The sequence below is a fragment of the Candoia aspera genome, chromosome 17 (genome assembly GCF_035149785.1).
Source record: "Candoia aspera isolate rCanAsp1 chromosome 17, rCanAsp1.hap2, whole genome shotgun sequence".
Lineage (NCBI taxonomy): Eukaryota > Metazoa > Chordata > Lepidosauria > Squamata > Boidae > Candoia > Candoia aspera.
The window spans coordinates 11,695,692-11,713,538 of record NC_086169.1 but is presented as its reverse complement, the minus strand read 5'-3'; the positions used below and the strand labels follow the sequence as shown (position 1 = coordinate 11,713,538).

At 48.0% G+C, this 17,847-nt stretch overlaps 1 protein-coding gene across 3 annotated transcripts in view; it reads right to left on the bottom strand.

Annotated features, from left to right (window-relative positions):
• Window positions 1-17,847, bottom strand: part of PC (pyruvate carboxylase) — a 174,285-nt gene that overhangs the window by 87,323 nt on the left and 69,115 nt on the right. For all 3 annotated transcript variants that reach the window (XM_063317252.1, XM_063317251.1, XM_063317250.1), the window contains 2 exons: window positions 17,338-17,456; window positions 4,832-4,994 (listed from right to left, as the gene is read on the bottom strand). In XM_063317252.1, coding sequence (XP_063173322.1) covers window positions 4,832-4,994; window positions 17,338-17,456 — 282 coding nt within the window. The remainder of the gene's footprint in view (window positions 1-4,831; window positions 4,995-17,337; window positions 17,457-17,847) is intronic.

The following is a 17,847-nucleotide window of genomic DNA, read 5'->3' as shown; positions in this document are numbered from 1 at the left end:
TCCTGTGACTTGTGGTTTCTTTGTCCTCCTCTCTCCAGCTGTTTCCTCTTTTCTTTTGTTTTCTCATAACATTTGCCATGAAACGCAGAACAAAGAACCAGGCAGAAAGGTGTTGTGGGGGGGAGGGAGTGCCCCCCCCGGCAGAGGGAAAATGGGGGGGGGCTTCCACACTGTGCTAAGCATTAATCTTGTGTGTCTGATGTGTTGTGTGAATCCAATCAATCCAATAAGCCAAGGCTAACAATATTATGACAGATGTGACTTCCAGCATCATCTTTATTTCTAACATAGAGAAGTAGCCCAGAAAAAATGGCAAATGAAAACTGGGATGGGGGAGCATTCCTGGGGCCTAGACGTGGCCTAGTGATCAGCCGAGCATAACCTCACCACTGACCCCATTTTCGTCTGGCTCTTCTGCTCACTCATTCCCTTCCAGGTACATGCTGAGGACCACCAGGGCCCACTTTGGCTACTCCCCGTGCCTCAGCTCCAAGGCACCTGCCCTTCCTTCCAAGGGACCATTCTCCAGAAAGAAGAAGGGCCAGATAAAAATTGGATAGCTATCTAATGCTACTGAGCTGCCTCCTCTCAAGAAGCTTCAGAGGGCATGCTGATTTAATTAAATTAGATTTACGGTTGCTTCTTTACTATTTCTGAGAGCCAGTGCAGCTAATCTAACTCCTTTTCAAGCTGCTAATTAGCTGCTCTTTGATTAATTAAGCATTCACACAAAAACTTGACTACTAGACCAGTGGTTCTTGAAGAGCATTTTCTTCACATCTGTATTTCTTGAAAACAGAATCACATTCTGTTTCAGCTACCAAGACACAACTGTCAAAATGGGAAGGGGCTCGGAATGGAGAGAAAGAAAGCTTAAATTCTTTGAAGGCCCTAAACTGACAGACGGGGCAGAGTTAGGGGCTGGAGGACAGCTAACACCACCTTAATTCCTGACAAACCAGGCTGAGCCTTGGCTCTCCCATGGAACCAAAAAGCTTGATTGGGGGTGGGAGGAGGGGGACAGGGCTTGCGCCCAAAGACACTTTGCCTGGGAGAACTTGTAAAAACAGTCAAGTTTCTAATCCTGAGAGATGCAACAAGATGCTCAAGAGCAGCCGAGCAAAAGTGAGAAGTCCGAGGTGTCAAAGAGAAGGAGAAGGAGGCATTCAGTGGTGGAGAGAAGAGGTTTCAGTGATCAGTGCCACCACCCTTTGCTGACATGATCCCAATACTAAATAATGGAAAGTGGAGGGACCTAGGAAACCACAGGCCAGTCGGTGTAACTCCTGGGCAAAGAACTAGAACTGATTGTGAGCATGGGCCAAAAACAAGTCATACTGGACTAACCTTCTCTTTATCTGTGATGGAGAGACAAGTTTGATAGACCAAGAGATGGGGATGACATGCACCTGGATCCCAGTAAACAAAGCTTCCCATAATATCCTTCTGGACAAGAAGGAAAAGTGGGGGCCAGAGGAGACTTTGCTACCGGTTGAAAAGGTGCACCCAAAGGATGCTCGGAAGTGGATGTGCCTCATCCTGGACAGAAATATCAAGTGGGGTCTCCTAGAGCTCTGTCTTCAGCCCAGTGCTGTGCCCTGTTTTTATAAACAATGGACTGCAAGGGATGCTTATGAAAGATGTAGATGATATCAAGCTATGGGGATTGGCTAATACCTTGGAGGACAAAATCTCAATTCACAACACCCTCGACAGACTGGACCACTAGGCTAGATCTGACAGGATGATGCTCACTTTGACAAGCGTGAGGTCCTGCTTCTGGGTAGGAGAAATGGAATGCAGGGACACAGGATCAGAGAGACCTGCTTAATGGCAGTAGTGTGAGAAGGATCATGGGGTCCCGGTACACTACCAGCTGAACGTGAGCAAGCCGTCTGATGCAGCTGCCAAAAGGGAGGATTCTGCCCAAGATCACCCTTTGCATCTCATGTCCGGTCCTGACCAAGGGAGAAGCTGGGCCGGGTTCAGAGGAGCATTACCAGGATGATAAGAGAGCTGGCAGCCAAGCTGTAGGAAGAACATGCTTAGCTTGCAAAGGAGAAGGGGTATGTGTGGAGATGAGAGCGGTCTGCAATCCTCTAAACAGCCACCACAGATGTTCTCTCTGACTCTGAGAGGAGGACAAGGGCTAACGGGTAGGAATAAAAAGGAAGGGGTTTCAGGCTGAATGCAAAGAGTACTTAAAACAGTCTCTTTGCTTTAAGAACCATCATGGCAGATGGTGTGGGGGAGGAAACAAACAGGAGACCACTTCTCACAAGCGGTCATCTGAACATAGCCTGGCATTATCCCCAAACATCAATGATAATGAAGGCTAAAAAGGCACACTCGTCTTCCTTTCCTTTCCCCTTCCCCTTCCCTTCATTTCTTCAGACCCTCATCCTTTCGAGTTTGGACCGCAAGAAGATAGAAAAGACAAACAGCCTTATTCTAAATTTATCTTTGATTGCAGACGGTGACCAGTGATCTGGAGAAGCTGGCAAAGGAGCTGAGGAGGTGGCTCGGCAGAGAGGGAGACAGCCACCTGGAACTGTTCCTGCCAATTAAAGCAAGGAAGGCTGATGGGGTGGCCCTGCACAAGAGGCGGGAGGAAGGCTGGGGCGCTGGGTAAGATGCTCTTTGTCTCCCAGTCCCTTCGTAAGCTGGGAGACTCAGGACAATGTCAGACTGTCTCCCCGTGGGGTGGGGAGGAGAGCAGGGCAACCCCATGGGATTCCAAAGCTGCTTGTACCACAGCTGGAAGTGAGTCAGGAAGGCCCAGAGAGTTCAGGCTCCCATAGACCACCAGGGAATGAATGAATGAATGAATGAATGAATGAATGAATGAATGAACGAATGAACGAATGAACGAATGAACGAATGAATGACAGTATATACTGCCCTTCCACTAACTTCAATGCTAATAAATTAAGGGGAAGCTATAATCTACAAAAAGATAAAACTACATCAAAATACCATCACACAAGCTCTTCAGGATTATAAGCCCACTTCATCATGCAGTTGTTGGTGAAGGGACAGAGATATTTTGCAGGGAGGGAGGACACAAATTATTCTGGAGGTGACAGACGTGACCATTAATAAGCTTCAGATGATCTTGTCTGCAATCAAGCTTCTCATCCCAGGAATGAAAGAGAGAGGAAAGCAGAACTACGTAAAGCTGGAGGGAGACAGGCCAAGCTCTGTGGTGTGAGAGTATCCAAGCCTAGTATCCCAAGATATCTAGGGAAAGAGCAGGCTAAAAATATGGAGCAGAAAGACAAGGATCACAAGGATCAGACTGCCCTGTACCTGGCCCGAAAGGAAGGAATTCCCAGGAAGCAATAAAAGATGAATGCCTTGTCTATCGATGCCTGTCCTGCCCGCCACAGTGGCCAATGCCAGCGGAAGCTAACAGCAATGCCAATGTCTCAGATGGTGCCACCCCCCTCTCACCAGATCACCCCCTCCTTCCACTATTGGGCTGGTCATGGGTGGAGAACCTACTCCAGTGCCCAGTTCTGATGGGAAGGACCATGCCAGAGGACAAGGACTGGGAGGCCCACAGGCACTGGTCCGAGTCCCCAGATTTGGCAGCAAAGAGCTTAACCAAGTTGCGCCTTGGCCTGCCCTGAGCAACAGCAGTGCAGATGAGTCAGTTGGCCCAGAGGCCAGAAATCAATCAATATGGGGACAACTGAGGCAGGCGACCCACAAAGCACTAGAAGGCCCCACTGGTGATTTTCACCTGAATTTGCTACAGTCCAGTGCTGTGCCAAACACATGGGCCACGCTGCTCCCAGAGGCTCCTGGCAGCTCTGCTAGCAAAGTGCCCAGGCCGTTGAAGCCCAGATTTGGGGGCAGCGAGGGGCTGAAATACACACGGCCCCTCCCTCTGCCAGAAGAGCAGCAAAAGGAGGATACTCAGGCCCCCAGAAGAGGGACGAAAAGGGAGGAGAGGGAAGCACGGGAGCATTCCATCTCCATTGCCGGCGGGAGCCCTACCAGCATCAGTCCCAGAGTGCTGACCGCGCTCAAACGCCAACCCCACCCCCACGTTCTGGACAGTGACGGGCGATGACGTGGGGCCAGAGGGAAAGGAGGGCTGGGAGCCGTCAGTCACCGCCCTGAAACCACCCCTGTCACCCTTCCTTCCAGTGGGGCAGCCACACCATCAGCCTTATTGCTGGCCCACCATCGAAGGGAGGCCGGCAGGCTGCGCTCCTTCCCCCAGAGACGCCCTTCCCCCCATTAACAGCAGCCCCGATCTCTCCCTGGGACATCGCAAGTGTTTGGAGAAGGGGCCTGGTGCACCAGCTGGGGCCAGGGCAGAGCGCCCCAAGCAGCAGGCGCAAGCCCTCCCAATGGGACACGCACCCCATGCAATCTTGCTGTGCCAAGAGTTCGTAAAAAGCTAGAAATACAGAAGTTGTGGAATAAAATTGGGAGGAAGCCTGGGCCAGCTGTTTTGGGGGGGGGCTGGAAGCACCCCCGTTCGCAGCCAGGAGCAGCTTCCGGGTCATCTGGCTATTCAACACAGCTCTCTCAGGCCAGCAGACTCCCCCAGCAGCCCTTCAGAACTTGAGGAGACACCCGGAGAAGTAGCCGTGGGCCAGGCTGGGAAGAGAGGGCTTTGCCAATCCCCCGAGCAGTATGCTCCAATCAAAACCGGCACTTTCCAGAAATGCCACGGGAAGAGCGGGTAAACACAGAGAGGAGCATCTGCCTCAGAAACGCTCCTCTCTCTGGAGGCAGGTGCAAATCTGGTGAGCTGCTAGAAGCAGACCCAGGGAACCTGAGGCAGAGGGCTCCAGGAGGGCCATTCCCAGCCTACCTCGATCCGGCCCGTGTCTGGCTGGAACCCGCGAGCAGGATCCTCGGTCGTCACCCGGCACTGGATGGCGCAGCCGTTGATCCGCATGCTCTCCTGCTTCAGGCCCAGCTCCGGCAGACTCTTCCCCTCGGCGATGTGGATTTGGGCATGAACGAGGTCCACGCTGCAGAGCAAGACACAGAGAGTGCACGCAAGAAGTTGAGGGTAGATCTGCAGCTGCAGAGCACGCCACAGCAGTGCCAGACAAAGAAGGCTGGGATGCGGGGGGACACGGGGTGCCACCTTGCAAGGCTAGAGCCATGGGCAGAACCTTGGCTGAAGGGGGCACAGGGAGCCCAACGAGCTGGGCTTTAGCAGGACTGTACCCTTCTCCAGGGTGGCAAAACCAGGCGCCTGAAGATGCCTTCCCCATGGGAGGCAGGCAGGTTTTTGAATGCAGGGGAGCAATCGAAGCCCGGGGGTGACAGCTGCTGAGGGCCACAGCTGAAGGAGGGCAAGCTCCCCATCCATGCTCCTCAGTCTTTTCATGGTGGTGGGGACATCCGGAAGCCTGCGAGCACATCCTGGGCACTCTCGCCAGGCGGGGTTTCCGAGGGGCCACTTGCCACCTCAGCATCCCCGTCCGTTCTTCCGAGAGCAGGGAGGCAAGGAACGGGGCGGCCGCCTCCCGGCCCTTCTTCTCCCATAAGTAGTTCTGGGCTCTGCACGGGAAGGAGAGGCTTCCTGGAAAAGTATGTTCTGGAACAGACCGGGTCCCCATTTTGCAAATTGGAGTAAGGGGCTGGAGGAGAGCTGGGGAGGCTCAAACAAATAGGGAGGTGTCTTGCTGCTCATGGGTGGGTGGACAGATCAGCATAAGGGAGGAGCCTCATTCCAATATTCCCTTTTGTTAAGTTTTGATTTGAGAGCTACCTTTTCAACATGGGTCTTAGTGAATAATGTTTTGCGTTTCAGTGTAAATCTTGCTCCGTAGAACCCCACTCAGTACAGGAATCAAAAACCAAGCATCTGGAGAAATGTCTACCTGCTTGCTTTTTTCACTGCAAGAGGTTTTCCTAAAACAAAAATCTTATTTTTCATGCACGGTGGTCCTGCTTGAGAAATCGCACAAATTCTATTAAGCCAACGGTTCTCTTCATGAGGGAGAATGTGTTTTGTTACCCATCAATTCCAGCGCAGACATCTAGCCTCTGTGGGACATACGGGTGTACCTGAAACAGTGGCTCATGCATAAAGAGGGACTGCACTTCAAAATAGGCATAGGCTGGACATTCCTGATTTAACACAAGGGCATTAATGGAACGCCTTTCAATAATTAATGTGTTAAATCTGTCTCCCACATTCCCACCTGATGGTATTCAGAAGCGTAGGAGCATAACATTAAACCAAAGAATTAACATTATGCTCTTATACTTTTTGAGTACCATCTTGGGTTTATTTTGTTCTAACTGTTCTAAGGATCAACACACCATCGGAACCTGGAATGTAAGATCTATGAGCCAGGGCAAATTGGATGTGGTTATTGGTGAGATGTCAAGATTAAAGATAGACATTCTGGGCGTCAGTGAACTGAAATGGACTGGAATGGGCCACTTCACATCAAATGACCACCAGATCTACTACTGCGGACAAGAGGACCACAGAAGAAATGGAGTAGCCTTCATAATTAATAGTAAAGTGGCTAAAGCAGTGCTTGGATACAACCCAAAAAACGACAGAATGATCTCAATTCGAATTCAGGGCAAGCCATCTAACATCACAGTGATCCAAATATACGCCCCAACCACAAATGCTGAAGAAGCTGAAGTAGAGCAGTTCTATGAGGATCTGCAGCACCTACTGGACAACACGCCTAAAAGAGATGTTATTTTCATCACAGGAGACTGGAATGCTAAGGTAGGCAGTCAAATGACACCTCGAATTACAGGTAAGTATGGCCTGGGAGAACAAAACGAAGCAGGACACAGGCTGATAGAATTTTGCCAAGACAATTCACTCTGCATAACAAACACTCTCTTCCAACAACCTAAGAGACGGCTTTATACATGGACTTCACCAGATGGACAACACCGAAATCAGATTGATTACATCCTTTGCAGCCAAAGGTGGCGGACATCTGTACAGTCGGTAAAAACAAGGCCTGGAGCTGACTGTAGTTCAGATCACGAACTTCTTCTTGCACAATTTAGGATCAGACTCAAGAGATTAGGGAAGACCCACAGATCAGCTAGATATGAGCTCACTAATATTCCTAAAGAATATGCAGTGGAGGTGAAGAATAGATTTAAGGGACTGGACTTAGTAGATAGGGTCCCGGAAGAACTCTGGACAGAAGTTGGCAGCATTGTTCAGGAGGCGGCAACAAAATACATCCCAAAGAAAGAGAAAACCAAGAAGGCAAAATGGCTGTCTGCTGAGACACTAGAAGTAGCCCAAGAAAGAAGGAAAGCAAAAGGCAACAGTGATAGGGGGAGATATGCCCAATTAAATGCAAAATTCCAGAGGTTAGCCAGAAGAGATAAGGAATTATTTTTAAACAAGCAATGAGTGGAAGTGGAAGAAGACAATAGAATAGGAAGGACAAGAGACCTCTTCCAGAAAATTAGAAACATTGGAGGTAAATTCCAGGCAAAAATGGGTATGATCAAAAACAAAGATGACAAGGACCTAACAGAAGAAGAAGAGATCAAGAAAAGGTGGCAAGAATATACAGAAAACCTGTATAGGAAAGATAACAATATCGGGGATAGCTTTGACGGTGTGGTCGGTGAGCTAGAGCCAGACATCCTGAAGAGTGAGGTTGAGTGGGCCTTAAGAAGCATTGCTAATAACAAGGCAACAGGAGACGACGGCATCCCAGCTGAACTGTTCAAAATCTTGCAAGATGATGCTGTCAAGGTAATGCATGCTATATGCCAGCAAATTTGGAAAACACAAGAATGGCCATCAGACTGGAAAAAATCAACTTATATCCCCATACCAAAAAAGGGAAACACTAAAGAATGTTCAAACTATCGAACAGTGGCACTCATTGCACATGCCAGTAAGGTAATGCTCAAGATCCTGCAAGGTAGACTTCAGCAGTTCATGGAGCGAGAATTGCCAGATGTACAAGCTGGGTTTAGAAAAGGCAGAGGAACTAGAGATCAAATTGCCAATATCCGCTGGATAATGGAAAAAGCCAGGGAGTTTCAGAAAAACATCTATTTCTGTTTTATTGACTATTCTAAAGCCTTTGACTGTGTGGACCATAACAAATTGTGGCAAGTTCTTAGTGGTATGGGGATACCAAGTCATCTTGTATGCCTCCTGAAGAATCTGTATAACGACCAAGTAGCAACAGTAAGAACAGACCACGGAACAACAGACTGGTTTAAGATTGGGAAAGGAGTACGGCAGGGCTGTATACTCTCACCCTACCTATTCAACTTGTATGCAGAACACATCATGCGACAAGCTGGCCTTGAGGAATCCAAGGCTGGAGTTAAAATCTCTGGAAGAAACATTAACGATCTCAGATATGCAGATAATACCACTTTGATGGCTGAAAGTGAAGAGGAACTGAGGAGCCTTATGATGAAGGTGAAAGAAGAAAGTGCAAAAGCTGGCTTGCAGCTAAACCTCAAAAAAACCAAGATTATGGCAACCAGCTTGATTGATAACTGGCAAATAGAGGGAGAAAATGTAGAAGCAGTGAAAGACTTTGTATTCCTAGGTGCAAAGATTACTGCAGATGCTGACTGCAGTCAGGAAATCAGAAGACGCTTAATCCTTGGAAAAAGAGCAATGACCAATCTCGATAAAATAGTTAAGAGCAGAGACATCACACTGACAACAAAGGCCCGCATAGTTAAAGCAATGGTGTTCCCTGTAGTAACATATGGCTGCGAGAGCTGGACCATAAGGAAGGCTGAGCGAAGGAAGATCGATGCTTTTGAACTGTGGTGTTGGAGGAAAATTCTGAGAGTGCCTTGGACTGCAAGAAGATCAAACCAGTCCATCCTCCAGGAAATAAAGCCAGACTACTCACTTGAGGGAATGATATTAAAGGCAAAACTGAAATACTTTGGCCACATAATGAGAAGACAGGACACCCTGGAGAAGATGCTGATGCTAGGGAGAGTGGAAGGCAAAAGGAAGAGGGGCTGACCAAGGGCAAGATGGATGGATGATATTCTAGAGGTGACGGACTCGTCCCTGGGGGAGCTGGGGGTGTTGACGACCGACAGGAAGCTCTGGCGTGGGCTGGTCCATGAAGTCACGAAGAGTCGGAAGCGACTAAACGAATAAACAACAACAACTGTTTGATGTTTATTTTGTATATAACACTTACCTGTATACCATCCAGAGAATCTCCAATGTTGTATTAAAATATATTAAATAGATATAAATACAATAGCATTTAATAACGCAATACATTTAAGTAAAAAGCAAAACCCAGTAACAAGGGAAATGCTGTATTAAATATTCTCCTGCAGACATTCAAGACAAGGAAAGCTTCTGCTTGGAAGCGGCGCTCTGCCATCCCTCCCTGGGCTCTGCAGCTGGACCTCGCCCCCACCCACCAGCACTAGCTCACACCCAACTGTGCAGGGGTCCGGAGCTCTTGATGAGGCTGAAGCCAACCTCAAAGCCCATGGCGCAGAACTGCAGCCCCCTTCTGCTGGCTCCCAGAGAGAGAGGCGCTGGAGGCTTATCTTTTCTCCTGCTCTCCCCCTTCACTTTGTCCGTCTTCTGAGAAATTAGAAAAAAGCGGGTGGATTCAGCCTAGGAGCACGGTTGGAAGGAGAGGGAAGCCGGAAGCCCCATAAACGTTTTCAACCTGCACCACAGGGGGGAAGTGGGGTCTCAGTAGCAGGACAGGCTTAGAAATGAATGGCGGCTTACGCTGAAGAAAGGCTTGCAGGCTTCAGGACAGCTTCTGGTGGGGAATGGAGGACTGAATGGCTGTGCCTGTGAGCTCAGAGGGCGGAGCTGACGACACGGCAATTTTTTCGGGTGCAGGCAGGTTCTCCTGAAGCTCCAAAATGTTCTCCAGATAAAGGAGAACACCTGGAATCATCCCATCTGCCTGCAGCTGGAAGATCACAAATAGTGTTAGCTGGGAGGCGCAGACGCCATAACTTCCCAAGCTGCACTGTAGTTTTACAGGGACACTAAGACCAGCCACCGCATTTCTAAATCATGAATGTGAATATATATAAAATATATTTAAGTATATGTACCCCAAGAGAGGCTTTCTACAGCAAGGAGAAGCTGGTTCTCTTGGTGCTTATTGTTATTTTGGGGACTACTTTAAAAAATATAAGTTTTTGATTCTGTCTTCCTTCCAAATATAGAGGAGGACTGAAAGCAAACAATTGTCTTCCTGTTATTATTTTTGTATTAAATTCGAAGATATTAGCATTTTCCTACATGTTGAATCGGCTGATTTGAACCTTCAGCTTTCTGTTTTTAACTTTCCCTTGGGGACTGTCTGCCTATCTCACTTTCATTTTGTGTAAACACACTCGGGAACTTCTCCATAGCTTCAACTTTCACTGGTTAAGCTCCTAGGGGGCGCCATAATCTACTGGGTGAGACATGGAGGATTTCAAACAGATTCTTTCTGACTTCCACCAAGATTTTAAACAGATTTCTTCTGACTTCTATCGAGCTTTTATGCAAGATATTCAGGACATTGTGGAAAATATGAGATCTAGAATGTGCCATCAGGTTGGGGATGTGGTGGATGAAATTGAGGAATTTAACAGTGATAGAAATGTTTCTTTTAAGAATGACATTGGGATTTTTATTGAGATGCTGGATGGACATTGGATAGTGGAGTTTGAGAAGTTTGAGAGAGAGAGAGATCTGCCAGCCACAAGTGAAACTGACTTTCTGGTGGAATGCCATGAAAAGAACCTGGAATCTTTGAGGGGGGCAGTTGGGCTGCCTGATTCTTTCAGGAGAAAAGCTCTGTGCACAAGTGGGGATATGTAAATGCCCTGGTTTATTTTGAAGTGGGATAAGGGTTGAAGAATATTGACCTGGTTTGCTTTAAGGATTTGATTGAAGTGATTTGCTTTGAAAGATTTGGATTTACTGTTCTGAATTGTTTTTGTTTTTGGGTTTATTAAGATTATGATTACTAAAACTGTTGCATTATCAAGTACAATAGCAGACAACCTATGTGCTTTTTAATTTGATTCTTATTATAGTAGACAGAAATGTATAGAATAGTGGTAGGAAGGGAATAATTAAATAGGTGTTCCCTTTTGGCGGGGAGAAAGATGTTTAGGAGGTTTATATGATTTTTTTTTCCTTTATTTTAATATAAGGGGGAGGAGTAACTTTACTGAGTGACTTTTATTATGTGCTAAAGTGGAATGCTTTATAGAAATAATTTGGTGTTTTGGTTTAATATACAGTAAGAGATTGATTATGGAAATTTTTGTATACCTTGCTGTTAAAAATCAGAAGCCACATCTTTTTGTAAATCTGAAAAAGAAAAATATCTCTTGTGTTTTCACACTTTTTTAGTTCTTTTTTCTTTGTAGTTTTTTGTTTTTTTGTAGTTTTTATTCTTCTCTTGAAACTTAGTAAAATGTATTAACAGAAGAAAGTCTTGCAGGGTTCAGAACTTGGCCTAAAGGAAAGCCCTTCTTGGCCCAATGCAGCCAACCCGGGAACACGTTCATGAGAGACCCCCAAAGCCCTGCATGCCCCCGAGAGTGCGGGGGGAGGGGTTGGGGGCCCAGGACAGGACAGGCTCTGCCTTAGCTCCGAGGCAGATGTCCCGAGCTTAGGAAATCCAGCAGCTCAAAGAGCCTAGGGGTAGGGTGGGGTTAGGCTTTCTGAAGTTTAGTGCAGAGGTCATCGTCACAAAGACATTAAAGAACTGCTTGAACGGGACCCTTAGAATAAATCTGCAAATGATCCGAATAACTGAAAATATGTCCAAAAATCATGGTTAACATGATAGATTAAATGTTTGAAAGACCAGTGGAAATACCGTATACTCAAATTTCCCATAACCAGAATCAGAGGCAGTTAAATATTCATGACTTTTCATAAGAATAGGTTATAAGCCCCTCTGAAATCCAGTCTGGGAAAAAGGTATGCCCGTTGTAACGATCCAAAGAGTTTGGAAATGAGGGGAAGAGGTGGTGCTCTTCAGTGGTCACGGGATCCTGCAGGATGAACGATGGACTTAGCAACTACTTAGGGAGTTGCTCCTCCGGACCAAAACGTCGCATGGCTGTGGGAGGAAGAAGGGGCAGATCGAGTTTTTCTGCTACCTCCCACACGCACTTCCCTGTAGGTAGGCTACTTCTTTATCTGATGCTGGTAATGCTGTTTTGTGGGAATTGGGCAACAGGGATGACCCGACCAAAGAGAGCAGGGCCTGTGCTCTCTCCTTCTCAAGTACATTAATGTCTCCTTCATAGCCGGAAGTCAAGGGAGGAGAGGAGAGGGGGCTTGCTGAGTGGGGGAGACGGGGGTTGAAGACCTGCAGGCTGTGATCCCTGCATCCCAGAGAGTCCTGACCCTGGACATCTGTCGTTATCCCCCTCCCAATCTGCTGCAGAGGAGCCTGGAGGAGGATATGCAGCAGCCATCAGGACACCATGAACTTGGCCTGGGAAAACTGGGAGGGATGAGGCAGCAACTCAAGGCCGCCCTGTCTTGACTCTCTTTAGCATAAGAGGGCGGGGAAGAGAAATGCTCTCGGGCTTTCAAGATAGCACAAATCACTAAAGTAGAGTCTGAGTATTTCTTGCGATGTTTGTTTCCTGACCTTGTTTACCTTGAAGGGCTGACAGCTACTGCAAAATGTAATGGGGAGGTTAAATAAAATTGCAGGTGTTCCTGGTGTTTCTCAAGGGTAAGCTGTAGGGTTCTGGCCCCCAACAATCTCATCCCTACCAGGGAGCTGAACAAGCAGAGAGGGCGGAGAGTATCCGCATCCGACGGAGGGTTCAGGCAAGTTGCCTGTGGTTCCAGGATCTACTAAGATATGAAGATGTATTTCGAGGCCAGTCTGGGTTTATCTCATAACAGGGTAGGGTCTAGCTCCACAGGTCTGGGCTTAATGTCTGTCTGCCCTGGATTCTAAGCCCGGGGAGGCCGGGGCTGCCTCATCTCCTGACAAGACCGATGTCAAGTGTTGAGGGAGCCAGCTTGCAAAATGTCAACTTTCCCTGTTGATCCTGGGGGTGGGGGAGCAGGTGCATTACCAAGGCACTAACGTGCTAAGAAGAACAAGAACAACACAAGCCTTGCGTGCATCAGCACAACTCTTCTCGGGTAGCTATTGGGTAGCTTTCCTAGCTCCTAGCTGCAGGTGCTCAACTTCTGAAGTCTCTGAGATGAAGGCAGAGAGGGGGAGGAGCGAATGAGAGAGAATAATGGCATCTTCTCCTCCCATCCATACATGCTCAAGTCTTCCACGGATACTCAAGCAGACTTGGATTCATGCTATCACCATTTCTGGAGGCAAACACGTAAGGAAAGTAATACATTTGCTTGGATTCCCATCACACCAAAAGGTGGGGTAGACTCTGTCCTACCTGCTGGACTAGATTAACTGATTAACTGATTCACCTGGATAATTTTTGCGTCTGAAACTGGAGCCAGGCATCAGTGACCTGATCAATAGTTGGCAGGGATGCTAGAGGGCCTGTAGCCACTGCAGCAATGGGAGTAAGGGTGAGCTATCAAATTCTCCAGACACCTAACCCTTAATTCACCTTTCAGCTCAACTTGGCGGAAGATTCCAGACGTGACTCGGCCAGATGAAAATCTTTCCTGAAGACAAGGATGAAGCCTCCAACAGAAGTGACTGCCTGCTGCAGTGCAAAGAAACCAGGGATCCACCACCCTGGTGCAGACTGGGTGCAGCTGTTCGTATGATACCCCTTTCAAATCCCCTCCTTCCAACCCCAGTAAGCAAGGGCCCCAGAGTCAACTTTGAATTAAAAGAGTGTTCTCACAGGAAGGGCAAGAGAAATCCACCCAAGTTTCCTCCATACTGCCTGACTGCCATGCAAAATGATGGGCTGGTTCAGGTGATGGGACTTGTTGACCCCACACCTCCCGGCTCCCCACGGGATTCCTGATGCTGACACTGGCTCCTTTTTCCGCTCCAAGGGAGTTCTTGGGGCTGATGGCAAAGCCTTGGCACTCAGCCATTTCACAGGTTCTCCAGCCTGCTGCACGACCGCTTCCTTTTCTGGGACCTCTTCCTATGAGCCAAAGGTGGCAAGTTTCAGTCTCAGAAACCATAAAGAACGGTGGGTGCAAAATCCTTGGGGTGACAGACATTTGCGTGCAGCCCTGTAATGTGGCTGCCAGCTGACCGGGTTCTCATGCACCTAAAAGCAAAAAGGACTAGCCAACAGAAGCACCAGCTCTGGAGAGGCAAAATGAAACCGAGAGCCTCACAATCGTGGCCTTAGATATTCTGGCCGCATGAATAGGAAAAAGGCAATTCCAACAGGTACCGTTTCTACCACCCTTTCAGCCATGGGAGCAAGGAACAAGCGCTTCCTCCCTTCTGTGCAGGAGCTCTGGAAGTATTTGAAGAGTGGGTGTCTTCCCTCCGTTTACTGTTTACAAGACTAAACAGGACCCATTCCTTCGACCTCCCTCCACCAAGGAGCTGTTTTTTATGGCTCTGTCCATCCTTTCACCTACCATCTTATCCTTATAAACCATCATCCTTTCTACCACCTCTATACAAATGTTCAGCAAAATTTCGTTTTCCCCATTCAGGCATCCTTAATGAGCAACCCTCCCATCCCCACCCAGCTCTTACCAAACTCTGCTCACGGTTACCTCTTTCAATCAGAATCCTGCCCAGCACCTTCTCAGCACATTCGTAACAAAAAGATCCCCTGCCCTCAGCTCCTTTCTCATCAGCTTTCCCTGCTGTGGGGTCCTATTTGTCACTGCTTATTAAAAACTGAAGTTGATGGTAGGTCTTTAACTACATCCAGTTTTAGTCTCCCTGATGCTATTGTGTCTCCCTTCAACCATCTGAAGAAAAATGTTGTCAGCAAATCAGAGATTCCTTGGAGGAATCGTGGTTGGCAGAGTTTGTCCCCCAACCATCGTTGGCGTAATTGCCATCTCCCATCAGAATGACTTCATGCTTCACTGAAAGGTCTGCAGTTAGGAAGACACTGGCTGGAACACCAGCAACTGGAATTGGTGATTTTATTTTTTATTTTATTGCATTGCCAAGCTCATTCATTTGGATTTGGGGCAGAGATGGATACTTTCACTGTAGGGTGAAAGACCGTCTCCCTCTCTGCTTTTGTTTCTTTTGAGCAAATGTGTCCTTCAGCTCTTAAGTTCGATCCTGGTAGCCATCTCACCCAGTCTCCGTTTTTACCTCTGAAGCCATGTTTGCCCTTCTCCACTGGGAGCTGAAGCCATTTTGTTTGTTTCCAGACTCTGTGTGTTAATGTATTGACAGTGAGGTTCGTGAACTCTACAATCCTTCTGATTTGCCTTCGATGGTTTAAGAGGCCTCAGTGCAGCAACACCCCAATTTCTACAGTGCAGAAAGCTTTACCTGAGGCCCTTGCTTCAGGGTCTTAGTCTCCAAACTCCTACAGGAGCGGCCCCTCCCCTCCAAACGTTTCACCAGTCCTTGCGAGGTGGAGCCCATCTCGTGCTAGATGGCCATCATCCAGATTACTCAGAACCTGATCCCAGGAACGGATCTCTTCTGTGGGTGCCATTTGCATAGCCAGTCACCGATCTGCAGATTCTTCTTTGCCTTTCCAGTCCTTTTCTGTGGACTGTGAAAATGGATGACTCTCTCACTACAAGACGTTGGGCTTCTTTCCAGTATCATCTGTGGTGATTTTGGTGTAGCTGTTCAGCGTCACTGAAGTGAGAGTTGTTTGGCATGTGGCATCACGCTACAGCAACCTGTGGCTCCAGGCAACAGATGCTTCTTTTGTTTCCTTGTGAGCTGCCTTCGTTTCTCCTGGTCTTCTTGTAATGCACAGTTGCCACTTAGGAAGGCCCCACCCTTGTCTCCTGTTCTGCAGCCGCCCTTTTCCTTGTTCTCAATAAGAAGACGCCATAAGCACGGCAGGTCATGGCTGCATATACTGATTCACCATCATCTTCACTTTTTCTTCTTGGAGTACCAGCAGCAGAAAAGTGTTTTCTTCTTGTTCCTTTCTCAAGCACTCCTGATAGCCAAGTACTTTACTCTTTACTTAGAGAAAAACTTTGTTAGTTAGAGGTCAATTAACAGCTTTCAGGCACATCCGAAGTTCTTTAGGCAATTATTTATTTATTTGCTTATTTACTTTCTTTGCCACCCATCTCGCATACGACGACTCTGGGCGGCTTACAAATAGTAAAAATAGTAAGTCACTAAAACAATTAAATATAAATACAAAAAAATACAAATGCAAGATATAAAATATAGAAATATAAAATATAAAATTCAAGATAGAAAGCTCTTAATCTTGGCACCCTCATGGGGCCAACCACCCCCATAAATGGCTGTCCCCACTCCCACCCCAAGCGAGGTGGCATAACCATATCTTAACCCTGTTAAAGAAGGCCGGGAGAGTGGGGGCTTGCCTTGTCTCTGGGGATAGCTTATTCCAAAGGGTGGAGCCCATGGCAGAGAAGGCCCTCCTCCTGGACCCTACCAATCGGCAATCCCTCATGGACAGGGTCCATAACATGCACTCTCTGCCTGACCTGGTGAGACGGGTCAATGTAACGGGTGTGAGGCAGTTCCTCAGGTAGCCTGGCCCCGTGCCATATAGGACTTTAAAGGTGATAACCAACACCTTGAATTGGACCTGGAAGCAAACTGGCACCCAATGCAGCTCACGGAGCAAAGGTGTTACATGTGCTGACCTTGGGGCACCCAAAACTGCTCGCACGGCTGCATTTTGCACCAGCTGTAGCTTCCAGATACTCTTCAAGGGTAGCCCCATGTAGAGCGCATTGCAGTAGGCTATGCAGGAGGTAACCAGGGCATGAGTGACCGTTCAGAGGGACTCCCAATCCAGGAAGGGGCGTAGCTGGCGCACAACACCAAGTTGTGCAAAGGTTCCCCTAGCTACGACTGCCACCTGCTCTTTGAGCAGGAGTTGTGAGTCCAGGAGAACCTCGAGTTTCCGCACCTGGTGTGTCTGGGGCAGTGCAACCCCATCCAGAACCAAAGGTAGTAAATTCCCAGATACCCGGGAGCCCCCAACCCGCAGCCACAGGGTTCAGCGGAAGCCTGTTGTTCTCCATCCAAACCCTTCCATTCCCTGGAACTCGGCTGCCTTACGGTCTCTGTTTACACAGCATAAAGCACTTCCCCAGTTGCCCACAATCTGTAACTACTGTATCCACCTTTTCACGCTTCCTGGCTGGGCCTGACTCCTATTAGCCCCTCATTCCCAGAATGATTGCAGCCAGGCTGCTCCAGGTCACAGGAAAGCATATCCGAATCTTGAACACGTTAACATCAAAGCGGGGGAGGGGGAGTCACTTACTCTGTGATTTCTTCTGTCACTGTGTGCTCAACTTGAAGTCGGGAATTGACCTCAATGAAGTAATGTTTGCCCTGTCTGTCCACCAAGAACTCCACGGTGCCAGCATTTTCATATCCAACCTACAAAAAGAATGCAGCAAGTGGGATTCCTTCAGCAAAGGATCGTTACCTTGTTGTGGTGCTGGAGCTTGAGCACCTCAATGATCCCATGAGCTAAACCGTGAAGGGCCACCCAAGACGGGAAGGTCATGACAGAGAGGTCAGACTAAATGCGATCCCTGGGGAAGGTAATGGCAACCCACCCCAGCATTCTTGCCGTGAAAACTAAATGGATCAGTACAACCAGAGATATGTCGGTATACCAGTGGAAGATGAGACCCCCAGGTCGGAAGATGGTCAAAATGCTACTGGGGAGGAACAGAGGATGAGTTCAACTAGCCCCAGACGTGATGACGCAGCTAGCTCAAAGCCGAAAGGACGGCTAGCGGCCGACGGTGCTGGTGGTGAACGG